Below are 24612 nucleotides of genomic sequence, written 5' to 3'. Positions count from 1 at the left end.
AATTCTATCGATAGGGTTCAAAAAAAATAAAATTAATCACAATAATAATATCCATAAATAAACCGGTCGGGTCGGATCATATATGAACGAATTGAATAACAAATGGGTTGACAAAAAAATCCTTAGTTCAGATAATTTCTTACAATTACAACTTATCATTAGAAAAAAATTTAAAGTGCATATCTATAAAATGATAATAAAGTAGCACAACTCATTCAAAAATTCTACAAGTTCTTCAATTCCTTTAGAATTGTCTTCGGCTCCTGAAAGTGCAAATGGAGAGCAAGCACAAATTTAACATTAGAAAGACTAACAATAAACACAAATCAAAGGAAAAACACTCTTTCTTCACAAAAATTCTTTTTGGCACACTGCACATATAGAATTCTGAAATTTTTTTTTAAAAAAAAACAAAAAATACAAGAACTTACAGAGGTTGCCATCAATGGTCGAATCACGAATGGAAGATAGAATGAAATGATCTGCGGAGGTCGGAGGACCACCAGCGGCAGCGACAACAAGCAGGAGCAGGCATTAGGCAAGCAACAAAACGAGAGGCAGTATTCTAGTTGAAAGAGAAGACTAGGAGGAAAAAATAGAATATTGAAATCCCTAGAAAAGAGAGGTTTTTTTATTTGTTGACTTTTCAATTAGAGATTCAAAATATAAAATTTTAATCATTAATGATTTTTTATTAGTTGACTTTTCAATTAGAGATTTAAAATATAAAATTTTAATCATTAATGAAACGTCGTTGTTCTATTTATTTTTGATAAAAACACTTAAAATTTATGCCAGCAAAAATGCTTCAAAATTAGAAAAAAAAGGTTGCTGCTCGCTGGATTCGAACCCGCGACCAAGCCCACAAAACACGCTTTCTTGAACCCAGTTTACCATTGAGCTACTCCTTTGACATATTCTCAAGGGGTTCAATTTTAAATATATACTCGTAAATAAAAAAATCAATCTTATATATACGGTGTAATTATTTTATCAAGGGGTTCGGATGATCCGAACCCCTCGGCACATTGTACATCCGCCCCTGGTCATAACATCTAAAAAATAAACTATGATCTTTAAAAAATAAAAAGTTCAGGAAGGAATATATACATGGGCCTAATATATAGATAAGTATATAAATAATGTAACATGAGGTAGCAAATTAAGCATAAATTAATACAATATAAAGGGTGCTTGTGTTAAAGCTAAGGTGCAATATATATATAATGTATAAAACATTTAAAAATAATTACCTTTTTGATTTATAAGTTGAAAATGGATTTGTTGGCCAGTGTACTTGAGTTTCTTCTTAAATTTTTCTTTGCTCAACTTTTATGAAGGTGAAGGATGAGAGATGGAGAATATAAAATTATATATGAGTGTACTATATGTACATTAAATTTTCCTTTGGTGATTGCAAGCCTGCTTATATTACTAACATGAAATAATGTTTCTATTGAGAAAAAAATATCATAGAATATAAAGCTTTAGTGTTATAGAATAAAGTGTAATGACATTTACATTTAAGAAAACATATCATAGAATAACACTTTAAGTGTGTCTTGAAGCCACCACTTATTCTAAAATTTGATAACAAGTTTTTTTGAAGGACATTTTTAGGGTGTTCGGTACGATACAGAAATATGTTATTTGTTCTGAAAAATGAGTGAGTTTCTTATTCATATTTTAATATTCGAAAAAGGCCAAAGGGTTAAAAGTACCCTTCAATTATTGGAAATGGATCAAATTGTAACACCCAAAGAATTTTTCGAACTAAGACTCAAGCTTTCCTTCATGTGGAGTGAGATTTTACCGAGGAATAAAGATTTCTTGAGTGTTAAGTTAAGGTCCCTAGATGTAGCACATTGAGTTCCAAGAAGAGTTGAATTGGAAATAGTCATTTTTGGAAAGAATTTTAAAGTTTTGGAAATTTGGCTAAGTATGGAAAAAAGGTGAATTTTTGGCCAACTTTGAGCAGTCGTAACTCCTATCTCAGGATGAGTTAGGAGTAGTACCAGTTATGGTTGTGAATCTTGTGGAATAATCTTTCCAACGCCACCGAGTTTGCTCGATTCCGAGTTCGTATGAGCGAGTTATGCCCTTTGAAAGTTGGGAAGTTGGCAGGGAAATCCGTCCGGAAAATTGTAAGGGCATTTTGGTCTTTTCCCTAGCCTTTTATTTTGGTTATATAAATGTGTTAGGCTGATTATTTTGATCAGTTTTACCATTTTAAAAGAAGTGAGAGTGAGGGTTTTGAGAGAAGAAGAAGAGAAGAAGAGGAGATCAAGCAAGGAGATCGTCGTGGTATCGTCGGGGGTGATCCCTATTAAGGTATGTGAGCTTTTAGTGTTGGGTGATCCTTTCCCCCACACGCCAAACTCATTTTATTATTTGAGAAAAGATTGGATTTGTTGTTGAAGTTGTTAGTTATTGTTCTTGTTGAAGTTTGTGGTTGTGTTGGTTGAAGTTTGTGGTCGTGTTGTTGAAGTTTCTTGTTGGCTTGGTGTATGTTTCCGGTGGTGTTTTTGAGTTGAATCTATGGTATATTGAGGGTTTTAATGATTCTAAGTGATTTGGGGAAGAAACCATTCGATTTTAGGTGAAATAAGGTGAGAAAACAAGAAAATAAACTTGCTAAAATTTCTGGGTTGGGGGCCTGGCGCGACGCGCTTGCCAGAGCGCCCCAAACTCACCTCTGAAGTTTAGGGGCTGGCGCTCTGCGCCACCCATGGCGCCAGGGTCACTTGCCCCATCTAGTTGTCATCGGTTGCCCCGTTTGAGTTCATTTAAAGTGCGCATTACTCCTTTTCGATTCCAACTACTCTAAGCTACTTCTAAACACCTAAAAGTCATTCCTAACATGATCAAAATCTTGAATTCATAATTCAAATTCAAGGTAGAGTTGAGAGTTATGTTTTGAGAATTCTTTCGAATATTCTAAGGAAATCCCTTTGAGTCTTTTTGAGGAGTCGGCTACAATTTCGGGTAACTTGTTTCAAGACTCGAGCAAGTGAGTAAGAAAATGAGAAGTGTCGTAAACATGAGATCATTACCCTTGAATCCATAATCCAATTCAAGGTGAGTTAAGATGCAAGTCAAGCAAGTCTTCAAAGTTATTCAAGAGTCTTCATTAAACGTTTTAACTTCATTCTAAGGCTCAAGTTCCAAGTTAAGTATAAGAGTTCCAAGTTTAGTATAGAGTTTCAAGTCAAGCAAAGAGCATAGAGTTTCAAGTCGAGTAAAGAGTATCGAGTTTCCAGTTAAGTCAAGAGTTTCGAGTTAAGTCAAGAGTCAAGAGTTGAGTTCATTTCTCAAAAGTTATTAGGGAACTAAGTATTCCCAAAGAAGTTTATAAATGTTTTCACATATAAGTTGAGAGGAAACTGAGATTTCCTAAAGAGTTTTGAGCAGTTGAGTACTATCTCCTTTTGATAAAAGATGAGTTTTGCGAAAGAGTTTCTAAAACATGATTAGTATGACAAATCGAGTATGTCATCAATGTTTAAACAATATGGTCTCTAGATATACCATCAATGTTTAAGCAGTATGAATATCCCGAGTCATCAATGATCATATTAAAAATATGGTTTTGAGATGTTCTTTTTAAAGAGAGTTTTTCAAGTGCCTTTGGGCTAGATTTTGAGTAATTATCTCAATTAAAGAAAGATGTGTTTAAAACACTTATGAGCTAAAGAATTTTTGGGAGTAGTCTTGAGCACCGAATTGGGGACACGAGTTCATATTAACTCAACTCTCCATAAGAGCCATGTAGCCAAACATGGGATTTCTCGGATCATACTTTTTAGATGATCACGAAAGTTAAGCTAGTGGATCCATTAAGCAAAAGTTAAAGTTAGCTTCCTATATCACGGCAAGGTATATGATGGTCCTTGGGCAACGTGAGGTAAAACGTTGTATCACTACTTAAGCATGTAGTGGTGGTTATCGGTTAAAGAACTCCCACAGTAAAAAGAGCTTGGTTCCTCGAGAAGTTCTGCTTAGTGTGGATGGGGGTATGGGACTTCATTCATGCATTGCACAAGTAGACTTCGAAAGGAAGCATGGTATTTTCATGATATTATAAATATGATTTTTACGTCATGTTTTAATAGTTTTACAAGCTTTATATATTACATGTGTCTTATTGCGTTATATATTGAGTTCAGTTATTCATGAGTTGAACAGAGCCAAGGTAAGTTCTCTTTTGTATCCCTTTCAAGCTTAAGTTGTTGTTTAGCGGTCCAGCTCGCATACTCGTACATTCCATGTACTGATGCTAGTTGGCCTGCATCGTTTTATGATGCAGACGCAGGTACCCAGGATCAGCATTCAGTACACCGTTGATCAAGTTGAGCACTCCAGAGTCAGTGGTGAGCCTCATTGCTTTCCGGAGGACTCGGTTATTTGTGTCCTTAAGTTTTGTTTTATTAGGATGTTGCGGGGTCTGTCCCAACATCCATCTCAGTATTTTAGAGGCTTCATAGACAGTCAGACAGTCAGTCAGTTAGTTTTGAGTCTCTCATCTATGTATATATATGTAAATATTCTATTTTGAGACTCGAGTTACCCTTTTGGGCTAGATGTTTATCAGTTAAGTTGTTCATGTCTTTGCATGTCTTTGAGTTATTCTATTCTGTTAAGTTAAGTTTCCGCGGAGTTAAGAAAGCCAGGCCAAGGGTTCGTTTGGGGCCAACAATGGTCTCCGAGTGCCGGTCCCGCCCAGGGTGTAGGCTCGGGGCGTGACACAAATATACCCTTCCTTTGATTTTGGGGTAAAAATATCGTAGTGACTCACTTTTACCCCTCAAAACTAGCAAATGCCATGTCCCCATAAAAATCACATAAAATAAATTTATTTTGCTGACTTGAAAATTCCAAATGGCAAAACGTCTAAACACAATTTGTATTTTCTTTCACCTCTTTTTTTTTCTGAGGCAAAAAGTCTAAACATAATGTTTGGCTTTAGGCCTCCAAACTTGTTGAGACAACCATGATTAAGCTCATCAACATTACAATTGAGGCCATTACTACTTGCTTAACAAAACTTGTGACAGCTAGAATAGGATGTATAGTTATGATATGAGGAGTATGATGGTTGCCACAGTTGAAACTCCTACCCAAGGTCTACTAAAATAATTGTGCATCAAATTTGCTTTCATTCTATATGTTCCATGATTCTCCACAATGTTCAATTGCTTTTCTGAATTCTTCTTTGTAATAGAAGTTGGAATTAACATCGACCCCATTTCCGATTCTGTTGAAGTAGTAGTAACTTTATTGACATCTCCCATCCAGTTCACTAAGATTCCTTTCTAACAAAGCAAATCTACATCTTTGTCTGAGTCGATAAGAATCACCATGAAATTACAAAATCACTAAAATATTTAGGTTGTACATTATATGATTGTTGCTCATAAGCAATGAGATTTCACAGGAGGGTTTCTAGATCACCAGTGACGTGAAAACAAGGGATTGTCATCAATCCATTCTCAAACTTTATATCAAATAAACTTGTCATATTTTTACCTTTGCAAAGCTAACTCCTGTTGTATTTGGCATGACCATATTCCACTTTATGTCATCGTTTGGATTTTTTCATGGGATTCCCATGACATGAAATATGTGTACTGCACTGAAGTAAATGTTTAATATTTCTTGCATTACATTCTGTCTTTCTAAAGGATTCAGGGTCATTTTTGGACAGTCAACAAAAAAAATAAACAAATTATTCACCAGTAGTGCGAATGAATAAACTCAACCACAAAACAACTATCAAACAACAACATTTGGAAAAATTCATGACTATCATTAATATCAATGTTTTCTATATCATCGTAACACTTTAGTGCTTCCTCCCTGATTAGTTTCTCGATTTCACTAATGCAACTTGCCACATCAAGCCCCTCTTTCATTAAAGACACTGTTGTATAGGTATAATAATTTATACTTTTTCATTGGACGAAATTGGTGATTTTTCTTATGGTAAGGACCAATAGAGATCATCTTTGGTGTAAAATCATCTGAATTTAATTCACATAGTCATACATTTACTTTGAATATGGTACGCGATTTTAATAAACAAATTATCCAAATCCTCAAACATTTCATCAAAGATTTGATTTACAAATTTCTTTGTTTGTGACCCTAATGGATCTTGTCCATTTATGTTGATTAAATGATCCACTTTCCTCCCTTCTTCTATTTATAATGAATTGGTTAAGAAGAAGTAGTGTATAAGCGATAATTGACGTCTAATCTGTATACTGTCTATCTATGCATTTTGCCTTTTATAAAATAGTTAATTATAATACTAGTGTATATTTAAGTGAATATTAGGATTGTTAAAGATCAACACATTCAAAAAATGAATATTGTAATGATTGATGCATATGTTAAGATTCCATGGTTCTACGTAACTTAATAAGATTAAAAAGGATTATGTTATCCAAATGGTGCAAGTAGTACACAAAAACTTGAAATGCATCTGCTTGTAGGTGTAAAAACATGATTAGTAAGTATGTTAGGACCATGAGATAAACCTAAAATTACATCGAAGAAAGTAATCTAAAAAAATCCTTCAATTTCTTCAAAAAAATTAATATAGATGATACTAATTAATTGTTCATATATTTTTTTAAAATAGGAATATGTTTACTTTAGGTCTTATAATATGTATATTTAATTGTCAAAAGAAAAGTTGGCTAATGAAATCAAAAACAAATTTATATAGTTAAGAGAGAGACCTCATCCTTTTCTATGGGAGAAGTAGACAACCACTTAATACCTCAATTAAGACGTTTACCTATTAAACATTTCTATCTCTTAGAATTGATACTTTTTTGACATTTTTTTAATAATCAGCCAAAAATTCAAAATGTGTGAGCTACACTCGCGATGTGACACACTAACGAATTAAATTGTGACATATGCCATTTGGGTTCAAAAGATTATTTGAGAAAATATTATAATTTTCTTTTTTTAAAAATAGAAAAATAAATATTAAACCTACACAACCCACCCACCAAAACCTTTCGGTAGGAATCGGTTCCCACCACAGTTCGCCACCACAGTCCGTCCACCCTTTATTTCTGTCATCAACACCATCGATGCCAACTACCCTCTCCCTTTTATTTTGATTTAACGATTTTCATCACCACCATAACTGTCATTTTTCCGATCTCATTCTCTTCCTCAAACATCAATTAAAATTCGTTGATATTTTTTATATTGTGGGTTCTTTAGGGTTTTAATTCTTTAAAAAATTCAAAAAAACTAATCAAATTTGTATTAGTCTTGCCAGAGAAAATGAAGGTTCACCGATTTTCACACTTTTTGACCCGTTTTTTATTTTTTTGATTAAATTTCCTTCGACAACTTTAACTCTTTTGAAATTTTCGATTAGAATTTTTTAGATTTATATCAGTTCTTTTGATTTTTTCTGGTATGACTGCCATTTGTTTAATAGGTAATTTTTCGAATAAAGGTAATGATGATGATATTGATGATGGCAGAATGATATTAGAAAGGAAAAATGAAGGAGAACATAGAAAGGGGTGAGGCTGGGACGGTGGCAGAAAGATTGGGCTGGTGAGGTAAGGTGGAATTTTGAGGAAGGAGACTGTGCTAAAAAAAAAATTATATTTTTTTTATGTTTAGAATTTTGCTCTAAATTTTAAAAAATGTTGACATGTCAATATGTGAATGACTTGTAAGTAATTTTTCTGTTTCACGCGCTTCTCAAAGGTGTAGTACACCTATGATGTCATATAATAAAAAAATATTTAATAGGTACATGTTTTGAACAAGATAGGTGTTCAATAGGTACAATCCTCAGTTAAGGTGTTCAAGAAAATTATGCGAACAATTTTAAGTGATTGTTGATGACTTAAGCCGAAATTTATATGTATTATCCCATTTAATTAAAGATGAAACACATTCTATGAGTCCGGAACCAAAAGGGCAACAAATTTTTTTGAAAATCCAAAAGGGCAACTCAATTAATTATGAAACCAAAAGGGCAACAATTTTTGACGCCGTGTAAATCAGGTTTTCTAAAACGAGGCTCAAATTCCAATGAGCCTTACAAGGCTCAAATTCCGATGAGCCTTGTAAGGCTCAGCCACCAATGAGCCTTGCAGGCTGTTATTTAAAAAAGAAAAATTCTTGTTTTATTTTCTCGTTTGTTAAAAGTCTAATAATAATAATAATAAATAGTTGTTGATGTTGTGTTTTTTTTTACCTTGATATGAAGTATAATTTTTCTCATGTTTTCAACATATTCATCAATAGGGCATTTCCACCAAAATAAAGTATGACTAGAGAAGGCTGGATTTTATCATTCTGCAAGTAAATAAATCAAATTATAATTTCACACAAAAAAAAGTTGAAGAAAAAAAAAATATCAACTAAGTAGTAAATAAGGTCTAAACTCTCGAAGATACTCAACCACGAAACATCCATCAAGCAACAACATTTCTGAAAATTTTCAACAATATTGCAACTATCTATTAACCCCCATATATCATCATAACACTTAAGTGCATCATCTTTTAGTTTATCCATTTCACTAATACAGCTTTCCACATCATGCAACCCTCATTTCCGCTTGAGAAACCATTGTAGGTAACACAACTTGTATTTTTCCATCGAGCCAAGTTTAGAATCGTGTTTATGGTAAGGACCAATGGAGAGCAATTTTGGCTTATAAGCATCAGGATTTGATTCACTCAGCCCCACAATCACCTTGAATATGGTAGTGGATTCCATAGACGACTTGTCCAAATTCTTACATCTTTCATTTAGAGATTTCTTTGTTTTCAGCCCTATGGATCTTCACCATTATTTGTTTGGTCTATTTCAATTGAACAATTCACTTCACCTCCTTCTTCTATCTGTAGCTAATGAAAAATATTCATATTAGATCAGAAAGGAATATATATAGTTTGTTTCTATTAAACTGTAACACATTCACAAAATGAATATTGTAAAAATTGTTAAGATTCTATGATCCCACAAACTTGTCAATATCAAAAATGACTTGAGATGGTTTGGTCTTGTCTTATGCATTGCATGTAGGTGTAAAGTCATGATTAGTAAATGTGTTAGCAGGGATAGAGCTACCCTTTTCCAACGATTTTCAAGAATTACACCTTCGTCAGAAAATTACATTGTATAATATGAATGTTGAAACCTCTTGAAACACGTTGAAGATTTAGAGCAATGATTTAAGAGATTTTGCAAATGCTCTCTATTGCACGTTAATAAGGAAAATTTAAATGGGATGAATGAGATGACAACAGTTGGTGGCTCATACACTTGGACAAATGGACACATTTGGGGCAGGATTGATAGGGGCATAGGGCTATAATAAATGCTGACCAGATGCTTCACATGCCAACAATAGAGGTAAAGATATTAAGATCCGGAATGTCTGATCACTCCCATTTGTGTCTGGCACTGGACTGGTGGAAGCTCAAAATATGAATTATGTACTGATAGAGATAAACAATTCTGTGTTCAGAGGGGTGAAGGACAAAATCCGGAAAAACAGAGAGCAACTTCACCAAGTAATATGCTAGACCATAAAATGGTGCATGCTACTAGGGAGCAAGAAAAGGAACTGAGGAAACAACTGGAGAAGTGGAATTCGGTTGAGGAAAGTGCTATGAGACAAAAGTCCAGGGTGCAATAGTTGAACCTAGGTGATGCTAATATATGATACTTCTTTGCTCATATGAGTAATAGAGTGGACCAGAATACTATCACAAGCCTCACTACTGCTGAATCTATAATTGTGCATTCTCAAGAAGATATTGAGGAAGAGACACTGTATTTTTATCAAGGATTACTTGGAAAGGCTGCAAATTATTTGCCAAATGTAGATACCGCTGTAATGAGAAGGTGAAGAATGCTAAATAGAGCTCAACAAATTCAGATAGCAGCTCCAGTAACAAGGAATGAAGTGGAAGCATCTGTGACAAGATGGATTAAATGTTGTGTTTTACAAAAGAGAATGGTCAATAGTGGGGGAGGAGCTTACACAAGCAGTCTTAAATTTCGTTGACACTGGTGAGATGTTCCAACCTATTAATTGTACTGTTGTAACTGTAACATCCGACAATTTAAGTGGCTTTGAAGGAGCTTGAAATTTGGAAATAGTCATTTTGTTTGGAAAATTTGAAAAAAATCTGGAAATTTGGCTAAGTGTGGAAATCAGTGAGTTTTGGCCAACTTTGAGTAGTCGTAACTCCTATCTCAGGATGAGTTAGGAGTATTTCCAGTTATGGTTGCGAAGCTCGTGGAACGATCTTTCCAACGCCACCGAGTTTGATCGAATCCGAGTTTGTATGAGGTAGTTATGCCCTTTAGAAGTTGGGCAGTTGGAAGGGAAATCCGTCCGGAAAATTAAGGGCATTTTGGTCTTTTCACAAATCATTTCTTTTGAGCTCATAATGTTGTATTAGGCTGATCTTTGGACCATTTTTCCCCATTTTGAAAGAAAAAGAGTTAGGGTTCTTGAGATTGAAGAAGAGAAGAGGGAGAAGAAGAAGAAGAGAAGAAAGAGGAGATCAACAAGATCATTGTGGATTTTCGTCGGGGGTGATCCCTATGAAGGTATGTGAGTTTTCGTGTGGGTTGATCCTTTCCCTCCCACACACTAAGTTTATTCTATGATTTGAGAAAAGATTGGAATTGTTGTTGAAGTGTTGAAGTTGTTAGTTGTTGTTGATGTTGTTGGTGGTGTTGTTGAAGTTATTGTTCGTTGTGAGACATGATTAAGTTGTGTATTTAAGTTGAAACCTATTGTATGATTGAGGGAATTATGATTCTAAGAGTTGTGACCCTTTTGAAGTTGAATCACCATCAATTCCCAGAAAGTTTTGGCTGTCGATCCCGATCTACGGACGTGACCTACGGACCGTAGATCGATTGACGGTCCGTACTGGTCAACTGTCAATCGGGATAGAAGATGGGTTCTTGGGCATCGATCTACGGGCACGACCTACGGTCCGTAACCTGACCTACGGACCGTAAGTCCGGACCGTAGGTCAACACTTAGTCATTTTTTTAAAATGAATTCTGGGGAAGTTTCTGACGCGATCTACGGACCTGCAGGACGGACCGTAAGTCCATCTACGGTCCGTCGATGGCGTCCGTAGGTGCCATCTGTGTCACCAGAAATCTGAAGTCTCAGTCAAATTTCCCCATTCCTTTTCTCACTTTCTCATGCATGTTTCAAAGTATTATACCTATGTTTTACAGTTGTTTCCGACACTCCAAGGTACGCCTAAGCGTTCAAGAATCCCTCCATAACATGTGATCGAACACCTTGAATTCATAATTCCGATTCAAGGAAAGATAGTTCCAAGTCAAGTGAAGTTAGAAGTCAAGAAAAAGAGTATAGAGTTTCAAGTCGAGTAAGAGTCTCAGTTTCAAGTTAAGTCAGGAGTTTAAAGTTGAGTTCATTTCTCAAAGTTATTAGGGAACTATGTATTCCCAAAGAAGTTTTAAAGAAATGTCTTTACATTTGAATAAGGTTGGAAACTGAGATTTCCAAAGGGGCCTTCGGGCTAGTTTTGAGTAAGTATCTCATATCAGTAGGAATAAATATGTTTTAAAAACATAAGAGCCAGTATATTTTTGGGAGTAGTATCGAGCACCGAATTGGGGGAGCGTTCAAAGAACCCACAGCCCCCATAGAACCATGTTAGCCACCATGGGAAGAAAAGGATCATACTTTTTAGATGAATCCTTTTCATATTAGACTAGTGGATCCATTAGGCAGTTCAGGTCTTATACTTTTGGCCGGGTATAAGATGCTCTGGCAGCGTGAGGTAGATCGCTGTATCATCACTATAGCTCTTATGTGATGGTTGTCGGTTAGAGAGGCTCTCACAGCAGTTATTATATTTTCATATGCAGAGATTATTGTATTTTTATATACATCAGTTCATTGTATTTCTATATACATTTCAGGCTTATTGTATCTTTGTATACATACAGAGTTTATAGCATGTTTTAAACAGTCTTTCTTTATATCGCACTTGTTTTAAAATTTGCCTTATATTGAAATAAGTCAGTCAGGTTGAGTTGAGTTGAGCCAGGTAAGCTATTCAGTTTCTTCCAGATTTTTCCTTCTAGCCTTTGTTGCTTAGTTTTCCAGCTCGCATACTCGTACATTCCATGTACTGATGCCAGTTGGCCTGCATCGTTTGATGATGCAGATTCAGGTACCACCAGATCAGCATCCTGCACGTCGTTGATCCAGCTGAGCACTCCAGAGTCAGTGGTGAGCCTCCTTGCATTCCGGAGGACTCGATTATTTTGGTGTTCTTTGTTTTTATTGGGATGTTGCGGGGTCTGTCCTAACATCCATCTCAGTATTTTTAGAGGCTTCATAGACAGACCGTCAGTCAGTTAGTTTTGAGTCTCTCATCTATATATATATGTAAATATTCTATTTTGAGATTCGAGTTGCCTTTATGGCCATATTTTATAAGTTAAGTTGTTTTGAAATGTTGCATTGCATTGAGTTATTCTGTTGAGGTTTCCGCTGAGTTAAGAAAGCCAGGCCAAGGGTTCGCTTAGGGCCAGAAATAGTCTCCGGGTGCCGGTCCCGCCCAGGGTGTAGGCTCGGGGCGTGACAGTAACACTTATACCTAAGGTGGAAAACCAAGCTAGAATAAGTGAAAACAGATCATTTTCATGTTGCGCAACAATATACAAAGTTATAGCTAAAGTAATCACTGCTAGGTTTAAACTGGTCATGGAGAGTCTTGTGGATCCTAATCAATCAACATTTACCAGGAAGGGTTTTGAATGACAATGTGATACTGAGTCATGAAATTGTAAAAGGATATGTGAGACGAGATTTCTAAAAGGTGTATGTTGAAAATTGACATGAAAAAAAGGCTATGATTCTCTGGAATGGACTTTTTTGGAGCAGATACAAGAGGAACTCAAAATGCCACCTAGAGTCACTAAGTGGATAATGCAACGTGTTACAATAGTCATATACTCCATTTAGATTAATGGACATAGTACAACACCTTTTAAAACAAGGAGAGGAGTAAGACAAGGGGATCCATTGTCCCCCTATTTATTTGTACTAGCAATGGATTAACTTAACAAACCAACAATGACACATAATTAAAGCAACTACTTCAAAAAACTTATGATAGCTAGAACAGTCTGTGTAGCTGTGAGTAAGAGGAGTATGATGGCTGCCACAGTTGAAATTCCTACCCAAGGACTATTGAAGTAATTGTGCCTCAAATTTGCCTTCATTATGTTCCATGATTGTTCACAATGTTGAACGGCTTTTTTGCATTCTTCTTCATAATAGAAGTCGTCTGAAACGGTGACCCCTTTCCCAATTTTGTTAAAGAAGCTAGCCATTTCTTTGTCCTTTCCTATCTTGTTTACAATGATTCCATTCATACGAAGCAAACTCACATCTTTTTCTGAGTCAATAAGACAACTCATGAAAACTGCAAAATCACTGAAATATCTATGATTTACATCAGAACACTGTTGTTCGTAAGCAATAAGATTTCGCATGAAGGTTTCTGTGTCATCAACGACTCGAAAACAAGGGATTGTCATCAATGCATTGTCAAACTTTATATCAAATAAACTTGTGCTATCCTTAAGATCATTGTCATTGACGTTGTCTAATGACCTCACAAAAATATTTCCAACATTTGCAAAGCTAACTCCAGCTTCAGAAAGTTCTGTTGCATTTGGCATGACCTTATTCCACATTATGTTCTGGTCCGTATTATTCCTCCTCTTCTTTATTTGTGAAGGGATCCCAAATAAGCTTCCAAAAACGATAATTTGTTCTGCTATATTGCTACTTTTTATCTTTGAAGGTCGACGTGACATGCACATGTGTACTACATGAAATAAATGTTTGAATTTTCTTTCATTACCTTCAGACTCTATAGATGATTTATCAAGAGAAAAGGTCCACTCCACCATCTCTATCAATGGTTCCTCGCATTGCTCCTTTGACATTTCATAAAGCTTGGTTAGGACAAAGAAAGGAAGTTGATTTTCTACCAGCAACAAGTCTCGCTTTAGTTGATTTCTTATGCAATCTCTATTGATAATCATGTCTTCTCCAGTTCGAAGGATCTTACATTGCTCTCGAAGATACTCAACCACGAAACATCCATCAAGCAACAACATTTCTGAAAAATTTTCAACAATATTGCAACTATCTATTAACCCCCCTATATCATCATAACACTTAAGTGCATCATCTTTTAGTTTATCCATTTCACTAATACAACTTTCCACATCATGAAACCCTCCTTTCCGCTTGAGAAACCGTTGTAGGTAACACAACTTGTATTTTTCCATCGAGCCAAGTTTAGAATCGTGTTTATGGTAAGGACCAATGGAGAGCAATTTTGGCTTATAAGCATCAGGATTTGATTCACTCAACCCCACAGTCACCTTGAATATGGTAGTGGATTCCATAGACGACTTTTCCAAATTCATACATCTTTCATTTAGAGATTTCTTTTTTTGCAACCCTAATGGATCTTCACCATTAATTGTTTGGTCTATTTCAATTGAACAATTCACTTCACCTCCATCTTCTATCTGTAACTAATGAAAAGTATTCATATTAGATCAAAAAGGAATATAGTTTGTTTCTATTAAACTATAACACATTCACAAAATGAATATTGTAAAAATTGTTAAGATTCTATGATCCCACAAACTTGTCAATATCAAAAATGACTTGAGATATAGTTTGGTCTTGTCTTATGCACTGCATGTAGGTGTAAAGTCGTGATTAGTAAATGTGTTAGCAGGGATAGCGCTACCCTTTTCCAACGATTTTCAAGAACCACACCTTCGTCGAAAAATTACAGATAAGTCAAATTTTGATTTTTGTACCGATATATATTAATGTTGAAAGCTCTTGAAACACGTTGAAGAGTTAGAGCAATGATTTAAGGGATTTTTCAAATGTTCTCTATTGCACGTTAATATAATGTATTATGCTAAGAGATGAGGAAAATTTAAATGGGATGAATGAGATGACAACAGTTGGTGGCTCATACACTTGGACAAATGGACACATTTGGGGCAGGATTGATAGGGGCATAGGGCTATAGTAAATGCTGACCAGATGCTTCACATGCCAACTACTGCTGCATCTATAATTGTGCATTGTCAAGAAGATATTAAGGAAGAGACACTGTATTTTTATCAAGGATTACTTGGAAAGGCTGCAAATTATTTGCCAATTGTAGATACCGCTGTAATGAGGAAGGGAAGAATGTTAAATAGAGCTCAGCAAATTCAGATAGCAGGGTGTATAAAATTAAACATATGAAGGGTAAAGGCAGCACAACACTTGTGTATAAAATGTCAATGGAAAGTTCCTTATATTACATATGGTTGGAGAGTAATAGCAGGGTGTTTACACAGAAGAAGCAATTAGCAAGCACAATTATTAGTCATGTTATTACATGCTTTATATATGTATATGTAAAGGGTAGCCAATTAGATTTGAAGATTGAGTCTTAGCAAGGATGGAACTGATGTCCATACATGTTGTTCTTTCTATTTTGTAACGTTTCACTAGGTAAATAAAATTTTACTTGCCATAAAAAAACATATGCATGCACATAATACATATATACGTATGTACTTAATGCATGTAATTTTAAAATACAATCATAAAAATTAACATTAAAATTTGTAATTACAAACTTATAAAAAAGATTATTCACCTTATATTGTAATGTTAATGAACTTAAATAAAATTTATAAATACATAGGTTAAAAAATAAAAATATTATATATAATGTAAAAAGATGTAACATAAATGGTGGATGATTAATAATGATAAGGGTAAAATAAACTTTGCATAGAATGAAAAGGGGAGAATAACTAATTTTCAAAATTTAGGGAGGTGGGGATTTTTAAACCAAAGTTGATGATGGTAAATGATTTTCACCCAAATGATAAAAAATTAGTTAATAGTTGACACCTCTTCTATTTCAATTTGAGGAAATAGTGGAATTTGGTCATCTATTGACATCATCTTAATGGAGTGTGCCATCCCTCTTGATAACTTAATTCCTTCAATTGTAAGTCCTACCAAAGACACATTTCGAAAATAAAGAGTTAATTATTAGATGAAATGTATTAAAAATGACTTTCATGTAACCAAATTTTAAAAAAAAGTAAGACAATGATTTTACTATGTAATTTTTATAGTTAAAGTTATTACGTGAACAACGATGAAGAATAAATATTTTATCATAAATGCATAAATCTTTGAATGCTATTGCAGTTCTTAACAATGAAAATTTATTACAATATATTCCGACTACAAATCTCATTTAGACATGACTTAACATATGAAATTCGAAATAAATTCGAACTCCTACTCTAACTTTGAATTATTATTTTAAAATGCAGTACATTAATTCAAATTAGACATATTATTTGAGGGTTACATTTATATATGTTCATTCAATTAATATTTATTATATCAAAAAGTTATATTTTTTCTTGATTTCAATTTGTTTCAAACAAAAAAGTAATTATATGAAATAATAATTATTAACTTAGTAACCATATAAAAAATAATCAACTTTAGTTTTGAACTTGAGATAACAAAGAATGTAATTGAATTCTTGAGTAATCATAGAATGAAACATGTAGCGAACTTACTTTTTTGGTTTAATTTAGCTGTTTTTTTTTCTTTCCTTAGTGCTCTTGCTTGTCCTCTATAGTAAAAGGGCTGCAGATTTATAGTACAAAAATGGAAAGATTTTTTAAAAAAAAATTAAACTTGTTATATATTTAATAACAACTAGATCCAGATGTGTTAAAAAAAATTAGAAGTCAACAAGGAATAATTGTGTACTAATTGTTATAATTATAATGGGGAAAATGTCTCCGTCGACGTGTCTGCTCAGCAAGAGCATTTTCGAAAGAAATTTTTTTATTACTTTTGTTCTACTTTAATTTAATTATTGTATAATTAGTTTTAGCTATGTTCTTTAATTTTAAATTCATATTCTTTAGTTATAACTTTATTCTTTTGAATGTGGTAATATTTGTGTATATTTTATAACTATTTTGAGTATAAAATCAACTAATTTTGACAAAAAATACTTTAATAATGAACATCTTAATGGATATCTTCACATTATTAGATTTGCGCAAAAAAAATTAGATGACTTACTTCCGTACAAATATAGTACAATCTATTTTAGAGTAAAAATTTAAATAAATTAATTAATCAATAACACTTAAATTTATCAAAACTAAATACTTATCCAACATTTATTCTACACTTAATAAGATGATTTAATGCTATTTAATTGATACCACTTAAAAATAAATTATGTACTCCCTCCATTTAAAAAAGAATGGCCTCCTTTCCTTTTTAGTTTGTTTAAAAAAGAATGGCCCCTTTCCTTTTATGGTAACATTTTACTTTCAACTTTCCACGTGACATGTTTAAGACCACAAGATTAAATGACAATTTTGTACATTTGACATAACTTTAATTTATGACCATAAGATTCAAAAGTCTTCTTTATTTTCTTAAACTCCGTGTCAAGTCAAACTAGGTCACTCTTTGTGAAACAGAGGGAGTAACAAATATTGAGCCCATACACATCATCATAATTAGCAAAGCAAATAAGAGTGTACGTTTCCATAAATTACATCATTTTATATAATTATTAAGAGACAAAGTCAATGGATTAGCTATCTTTCACGTTACTCCCTCCACTCTAAATTAGTTATGATGTTTTTTTAAAAAAGTTAATTTGATGAGAAAATAAATTTTAAAATGCTAGTTGATATATATATAATTTAACTTTTTAAATAAACATCATGTGGTGGCGTACTATATATTTTATTACTATATGAATTGGGTCTGATAAATTTAAAATGCTAATTAAAGTTTATATATATAATTTCACATTACATGTTATAGTAAACGAGTAGTGGCAATATATATTATATTTGAAAAAAAGTTTATTTATTTTTAAGTAAAAAAAAAGACTTACAACTCATGATCTTCAATTTATTTTATTTTTTGAAAAACTCAATTCCATTGTATAACTTGACATTATTTTGAGAAGGGAAAAAACTCAAATATGTCATCGAATTTTGAGTGAAGGCTTTATGTCATCCGTTTAAAGTTTGGCTCATATATGTCATTTTCATTTGAGAAAAGGCTCATCCATGTCATTATTTGTTAACTAAAAACAATTCTAATTTTGCAAAATTATTTTTTACACGTGATCAATTATGATTTGTCTACATCATTAATTAAATCATTTTTTAAAAAGGAAAAAGGTTCAAATTATATGCCATCGAACTTTAGAAAAAAATCACCTATGTTAACTGTTAAAAGTTTGACTTATTTATGCCATTTCAGTTAACAAATAATGACATGGATGAACCTTTTCTCAAATAAAAATGACACAGATGAGCTAAACTTTTAACGGATAACACTGCTCTGATGGTTGACAAAACATGTGTACTACATGCACTAAATGAATGAATTGTTCTATATTAAAATTCTAAATCTCAGATGGGGGTATGAATTTCTCCTTTGAAAAAGTTTGGCTCATATATGTCATTATTTTTTAACTAAAAACAATTCTAATTTTGTAAAATTATTTTTTACACGTGGTCAATTATGATTTGTCTACATCATTAATTAAATTATTTTTTAAAAGGAAAAAGGTTCAAATTATATGCCATCAAACTTTAGCAAAAAATCATCTATGTCATCTGTTAAAAGTTTGGCTTATCTATGCCATTTCAGTTGAAAAATAATGACATGAATGAGCCTTTTTTCAAATGAAAATGACACAGATGAACTAAACTTTTAACATATGACACATGCTCTGATGGTTGACAAAACATGTATAATACATGCACTAAATGAATGAATTGTTATGTATTAAAATTGTGAATATCAGATGAGGGTATAAATTTCGCCTTTGAAAAAGTATCAAGTAAGGTATTTCTCACCATATACAAGAAGCTCACTTCTGACAATGCTTTATCATGTCATGAAGCATGATAAGCATAAATAAAAGGAGTTGATTTTCTAGTAACACCATGTCTCGACATCGATGATCTTCTTCTTCTCCTCCTCCTCCATCTCCTCCTTCTTCTTCTCCTTCTTCTTCGTCGTCGTCCTCCTTCTTCTTTGTCGTCATCCTCCTTCTTCTTCCTCTTCATCCTCTTCCTTTTCTTCCTCTTCTTGTTCCTCCTCTTCCTCCTTGGCTTCCTCTTCTTGTTCCTCCTCCTCCTCTTCTTCTTCCTCCTCTTCATCCTCCCCTCTTCTTCCTCCTCTTCTTCCTCCTCTTCTTCTTATTTCTCTTCTTCTTCCTTTTCTTCCCCCTCTTCTTCATCCTCTTCTTCTTCTTATTCCTCTTCTTGTTGTTGCTGTTCTTATTCTTCCTCGGTTTCATAGTACTCTACTCTCAAATAAATTCGATCGGAAAACAACCATCAAGCAATAACACTTTTGAAAATTTTCCAACAATATCATCGTCTAAGTTATTATCATAACACCTTAGTACTTCAACTTTCTTTTCCTCCAATGCACTAATGCAAGTTTCCACATCAAGCCCCTCTTTTCGCCGGAGAAATTGTTGTAGGTACAACAATTTTTACTTCTCCATCGAACTAAGTTCATGAGTCCTTTTATGGTAAGGACCAATGGAGATCAACATTGGCATATAAGCATCTGCATTAGATTTTCGTAAAATTTGATATGAAGTTTAGTTGAAGAAAAGCACTTTTAGGGTGTGTTTGATACAATAAGAGATGATATTTTTTTTTCTAAAAAACAAGTGAATTTCTTATTAATGAATTGAGCTACCTAGTGCCTTTTGATGGTTGAAAGTGACAAATATAGATACTTGAAATAAACTAATTAACATTCAACTAGAAATCCCAATACAAAAGGGGGACATAGAATTAGTGAAGAACTCATAATAAGATCATCAACACACATATAAAATACATGGAGGGAGTTGTGAGGAAACACTACAATTGAGATAATTACTAGAACTTACTTCTTAAGAGGACCTGTGAAAGTTAAAATAGTTTGTATAGTTGTGAGTACTAGGAGTATAATGGCTGCCACAGTTGAAGCTCCTACCCAAGGACTGCTAAAATAATTGCGCATTAAATTTGCCTTCATTCTATTCCATGGTTTTTCATGGTGTTCAATTGCTTTTTTGATTTCTTCTCTGTAATAGAAGTTGGAATACGTAGTGACCCCTTTACCGATTTTGTTGAAGAGGCTAGCAACTTCTTTTTCCTCTCCTATCCAGTTCTCTATGATTCCTTTCTGGCAAAGCAAATTCACATCTTTGTCTGAGTCTATAAGATGATCCATGAAAGTTGCATAATCGCTAAAATATGTAGGATATACATCAAATGATTGTTGCTCATAAGCAATGAGATTTCGTAGGAGAGTTTCTGTACCATCTGCGACTAGAAAACAAGGTATTGTCATCAATCCATTCTCGAACTTTATATCAAATAAACTTGTCATATTTCTGACCTTTGCATAGCTAACTCCAGCTTCGTAAAGCTCTGTTGCATTTGGCATGACCATAGGACTCGTTAAGTAATCTTTTGAGTTTTTCATAGGATTCCCATGACATGAAAATATATGCATTACATGAAGTAAATGTTTGATATTTTCTGCATTACAATATTTTGACTCTCCAAAGGATTCAAGGGTCATTTTTGGCCAGTTAACAAAAAAGGTAAACAACTTATTCACCAGTATTGCCAATGGTAATTCATCATCTTTTTTTGTCATGAGATGAAAAAGGTAAACAACTTATTCACCAGTATTGCCAATGGTAATTCATCATCTTTTTTTTGTCATGAGATGAAGTTTGTTGAGTACAAAGAAAGGAAGTTGATTTTCTAGTAACATCAAGTCTCGGAATATGTAACAATCATTAATATTAATAATCTTGTCTTCTCTTTCTGGATATATTGCACAACACTCTCGAATAAACTCAACCACAAAACAACCATCAAACAACAACATTTCGCAAAATTCTTGACTGTCATTACCAAGCTTTTCTATATCTTCGTAACACTTCAGTACTTCCTCCTTCACTTTCTCCAATTCACTGATGTAACTTTTCACATCAACTCTCTCATGTTGAAGAAACCTTCCTAGGTATAATAGTTTGTACTTTTTCATTGGACCAAGTTGAGTATTTTTCTTATGATAAGGACCAATGGAGACCATCTTTGGTGTATAAGCATCTGGATTTGATTCACGTTGCCACACATTTACTTTGAATATCGTACACGATTTAATAGATGAATTGTCTAAATCCTCAAACATTTCATCAATTCTTTCATTTATGTCGATTAAATGATCCACTTTCCTCCCTTGTTCTATCTGTAACGGAGAAGAGGCAAGTACACCCTTCTTAACTTTGCGGTCTAGATCAAATATATATTTCGTAAAAAAAAAGTAATGCATATATACCTTCATTATTTTATAAATGATGCATATTTACCCCTTTTGTTAATAGAGTGAATTAAAAAAATATAAAACTAATTTTTTAATTTCAAAAATGTCACATGACTTTAAAAAATTACCACACCTTATGCATTACCCCTCCAAACCTGACTCAAATAAAAAGAATCCAAAAGGTGTAAAACCACGATTAGTGAATGTGGTAGCACCACTCGAGGTAGACTTAAAATTATATGAAATGAAATAGTCTAAAAAGTTCTACAATCTCTTCAAAATTATATATTTAATTGCCAAAAGAGAAGTGGGTTAATGAAACAAAATAATAATATATATAGTTGAGAGAGACCTCATCTTTTTTAGTTTGAGGAAGCAGTGGAGTTTTGTCATCTATTGGGGTAATCTCAGTGGAGTCTGTCATCCTTCTTTCTTCAACTGTAATTCCTACAAAAGAAAGTTGTTTGTTTTTTTTTAAAAAAAATTGACCGAAATAAGCTATTATTTAAAATATTTTATCAAAATAATATATTTTTTGGAAATTTTACAAAATTAGAATAAACATATTTCTTAATAACGTTTTGGCTTTATTTTATTTAAAAGAATTCAATGACAAAAAGACAAAGCTCTAACATAGTAAATAAATATAAAATGTTACTGTCAATAACGTTTTGTAGTTCATCACTCTGAGACATGTTTTACTTACGTTACTCATAATAATGTTGGAGGCAATGGCAGAGGCTAATTACGTTACTCATAATAATTTGGTCATGATACATTCATACAATTTAACACTACATACATAATAACTACCACATATAGTAATGTATCGATCTAAAACCAAACACCTTATGGAAAACCTTTATTACTTTAATGTATCGGGTAGGATTACAGTAATAAATAATAATGTATCATGCACAATTTTATGAACATGATACATAGATACATAAAAAGTGATACATTTAAATCCATCTAGTTGCTCTATCAATGTTGTGTTCTTCTACTTTTCCAGGTTCTTTTACTTTGCATAAGCAGTGAGAGTTCAAATTTGGCATTCAATAAACAAGTATATAGTCAATGTCAATAGAGGAGAAAAATGTCATAGAGGCGGTGGTGGCATCGGCACGAAGGAAGAGGTTGAGTGCCCTTAGAGAAGCTCAAGAACTTCTTCAAACCACTGACGATGATAAAAACAAGACTAGCGAAGATATTCATGATGATCTTCTCAAATTTTTTGATAATTATGAATCAAAATTAAAAAGATCTTCAATGAACTTGGAGAAGAATTCTGAATCTCAAAATTTTCAACAATTTTGAATCAAAATCGAAAGGATCTTTGATGATCTGGGAGAAGAATTTTGAATCTCAAAATTTTCAACAATGTTGAATCAAAATTGAATGGATCTTGATGAACTTGAAGATTCACAAAAGAAATATTTTTTCCAACAACAATTCCATCGTTTTTGTATCCTTCATAATTCACTTAGCTTATCCAAAATTTCGACAAAAGTCTTTGAATCAAATCTGAAAGGTTTCTTTGATGAAAAGGGGGAAAAAAATTGAAATTTTGATATTCTTCTTTCTGTTAGGATTTGCCTTGTATGATGGAAAGTAAGAAGAAACGTAAGCGTAATTTATGAGATTTAATTTGATTTTTAGATTTTATTCCCTATTTTAGAGAAACAGATTGATACTTCTTGTATCAGAATTAATGTATCCGAATGGTGAATTATGTATCGGGAAGGTACAAATTTTAAGGGATTATTGTAATTAGAAAAAAAATAGGAATAAGATGTAATTTACTCCTTACACTATGTGATATAGGTAAGTTATATTAAAGTTATTACGTGATGAAGAACAAATATTTTATTCATCATACAAATTCATAAATCTTCAAATGCTATTGCAGTTCTTGAACAATGGAAATTTATTACAATATATTCCGGCTACAAATCTCATTTAGACATGACTTAACATATTAAATTCTACATAAATTTGATCTCCTACTCTAACTTTGAATTATTATTTTAAGATGAAGTACATTAATTCAAATTAGACATATTATTTGAGGGTTACATTTATATATGTTCATTCAACTAATATTTATTATCTCAAAAAGTTATATATTTTTTTATTTCAATTTGTTTCAAACAAAAAAGTAATTCTATGAAATAATAATTATTAATTTAGTAACCATATGAAAAATAATCAAATTTATTATTGAACTTGAGACAACAAAGAATGTAATTGAATTCTGAATAAATCATAGAATGAAACATGTAGAGAACTTACTTTTTTGGTTTAATTTAGCTGTTTTTTTCCTTCCTTATGGCTCTTGCTTGTCCTCTATAGCAAGAGGGCTGCAGATTTATAGTACAAAGAATGGAATTTTTTTTAAAAAAAACAATTAAATTTGTTATATATTTAATAACAACTACAGTCCAGATGTGTTAAAAAAATTAGAAGTCAACAAGGAATAATTGTGTACTAATTGATATTATTATAATCTACATAGAAATAATAATTAGTTGTGATGATTCTAAAAGTCAGTTTGAAAATTTCAAAAAATTATCGTTTTACTCTTTTCGATAGTTGTCTCAAGTCATATTTGATAAGTTAACGAAGTTGGTTTTGAAATTTGATTGAAAAGTTGAGATTTTTCGAAAGTTTTAGAGTTTTGGAGACTTCAAGTGGTTAAGAGTGAATTTTATTAATAATCGGAGCTATGAGTCTCAAAATGAGATTCCGTTAGATCTATCAACTCCAAAATGCAGAATTTGGTCTAGGAGTATAGTTGTTTTTTTGTTACGGAGTTGTTATGAGGATTTGAACCCTAGAGTTTTCAACGATTTCATTGGATTTGGGGGATGATTTTACGCCTATGTGAGGTCTTGGTTGAATTTAAGAGGTTCCGAAGGTATTTTGGTATTTTCGGATGAAAATTAGTTTATTGCGGTTTTCATAGGTTTCGGGTCAAGGAGCCTTAAGTCTGAAACGTCAAGTTTAGTTGGGTAGCATATCTGATTTGTGTATTCAGAGTTTCGAACGACTAACTTCAATCTTAAATTTTTAGAGCTATATTTATTTATTTT

General features: G+C 32.9%; 1 protein-coding gene and 1 pseudogene across 1 annotated transcript; both read right to left on the bottom strand.

Annotated features, from left to right (window-relative positions):
- Positions 1 to 13158: 13158 nt before the first annotated feature.
- LOC125819160 (UPF0481 protein At3g47200-like) lies at positions 13159 to 15190 on the bottom strand. Its single transcript, XM_049498667.1, has 2 exons — positions 15146 to 15190; positions 13159 to 14619 (listed from the first exon to the last, which is right to left on the bottom strand). The coding sequence occupies exons 1-2, from the start codon at positions 15188 to 15190 to the stop codon at positions 13159 to 13161; spliced, it is 1506 nt and encodes a 501-aa protein (XP_049354624.1).
- A 4893-nt stretch (positions 15191 to 20083) lies between these two features.
- Positions 20084 to 22215, bottom strand: LOC125819159 (putative UPF0481 protein At3g02645; annotated as a pseudogene).
- Between the last annotated feature and the right edge of the window lie 2397 nt (positions 22216 to 24612).

Source organism: Solanum verrucosum, unplaced genomic scaffold, assembly GCF_900185275.1.
Source record: "Solanum verrucosum unplaced genomic scaffold, falcon-dt-bn FXZP01000252.1, whole genome shotgun sequence".
Taxonomy (NCBI): Eukaryota; Viridiplantae; Streptophyta; class Magnoliopsida; order Solanales; family Solanaceae; genus Solanum; species Solanum verrucosum.
The sequence above is the reverse complement of the archived record's forward strand: the minus strand, read 5'-3'. Positions and strand labels throughout refer to the sequence as shown.

Bases quoted from the DNA above. Each gene is read 5' to 3' on its own strand.
- LOC125819160 (XM_049498667.1), bottom strand. From the start codon at position 15,190: ATGCACAATTATAGATGCAGCAGTAGTTGGCATGTGAAGCATCTG. The intron at 14,620-15,145 runs GTCAGCATTTAC...ACTTTTCATTAG, and splicing joins GTTGGCATGTGAAGCATCTG to TTACAGATAGAAGATGGAGG.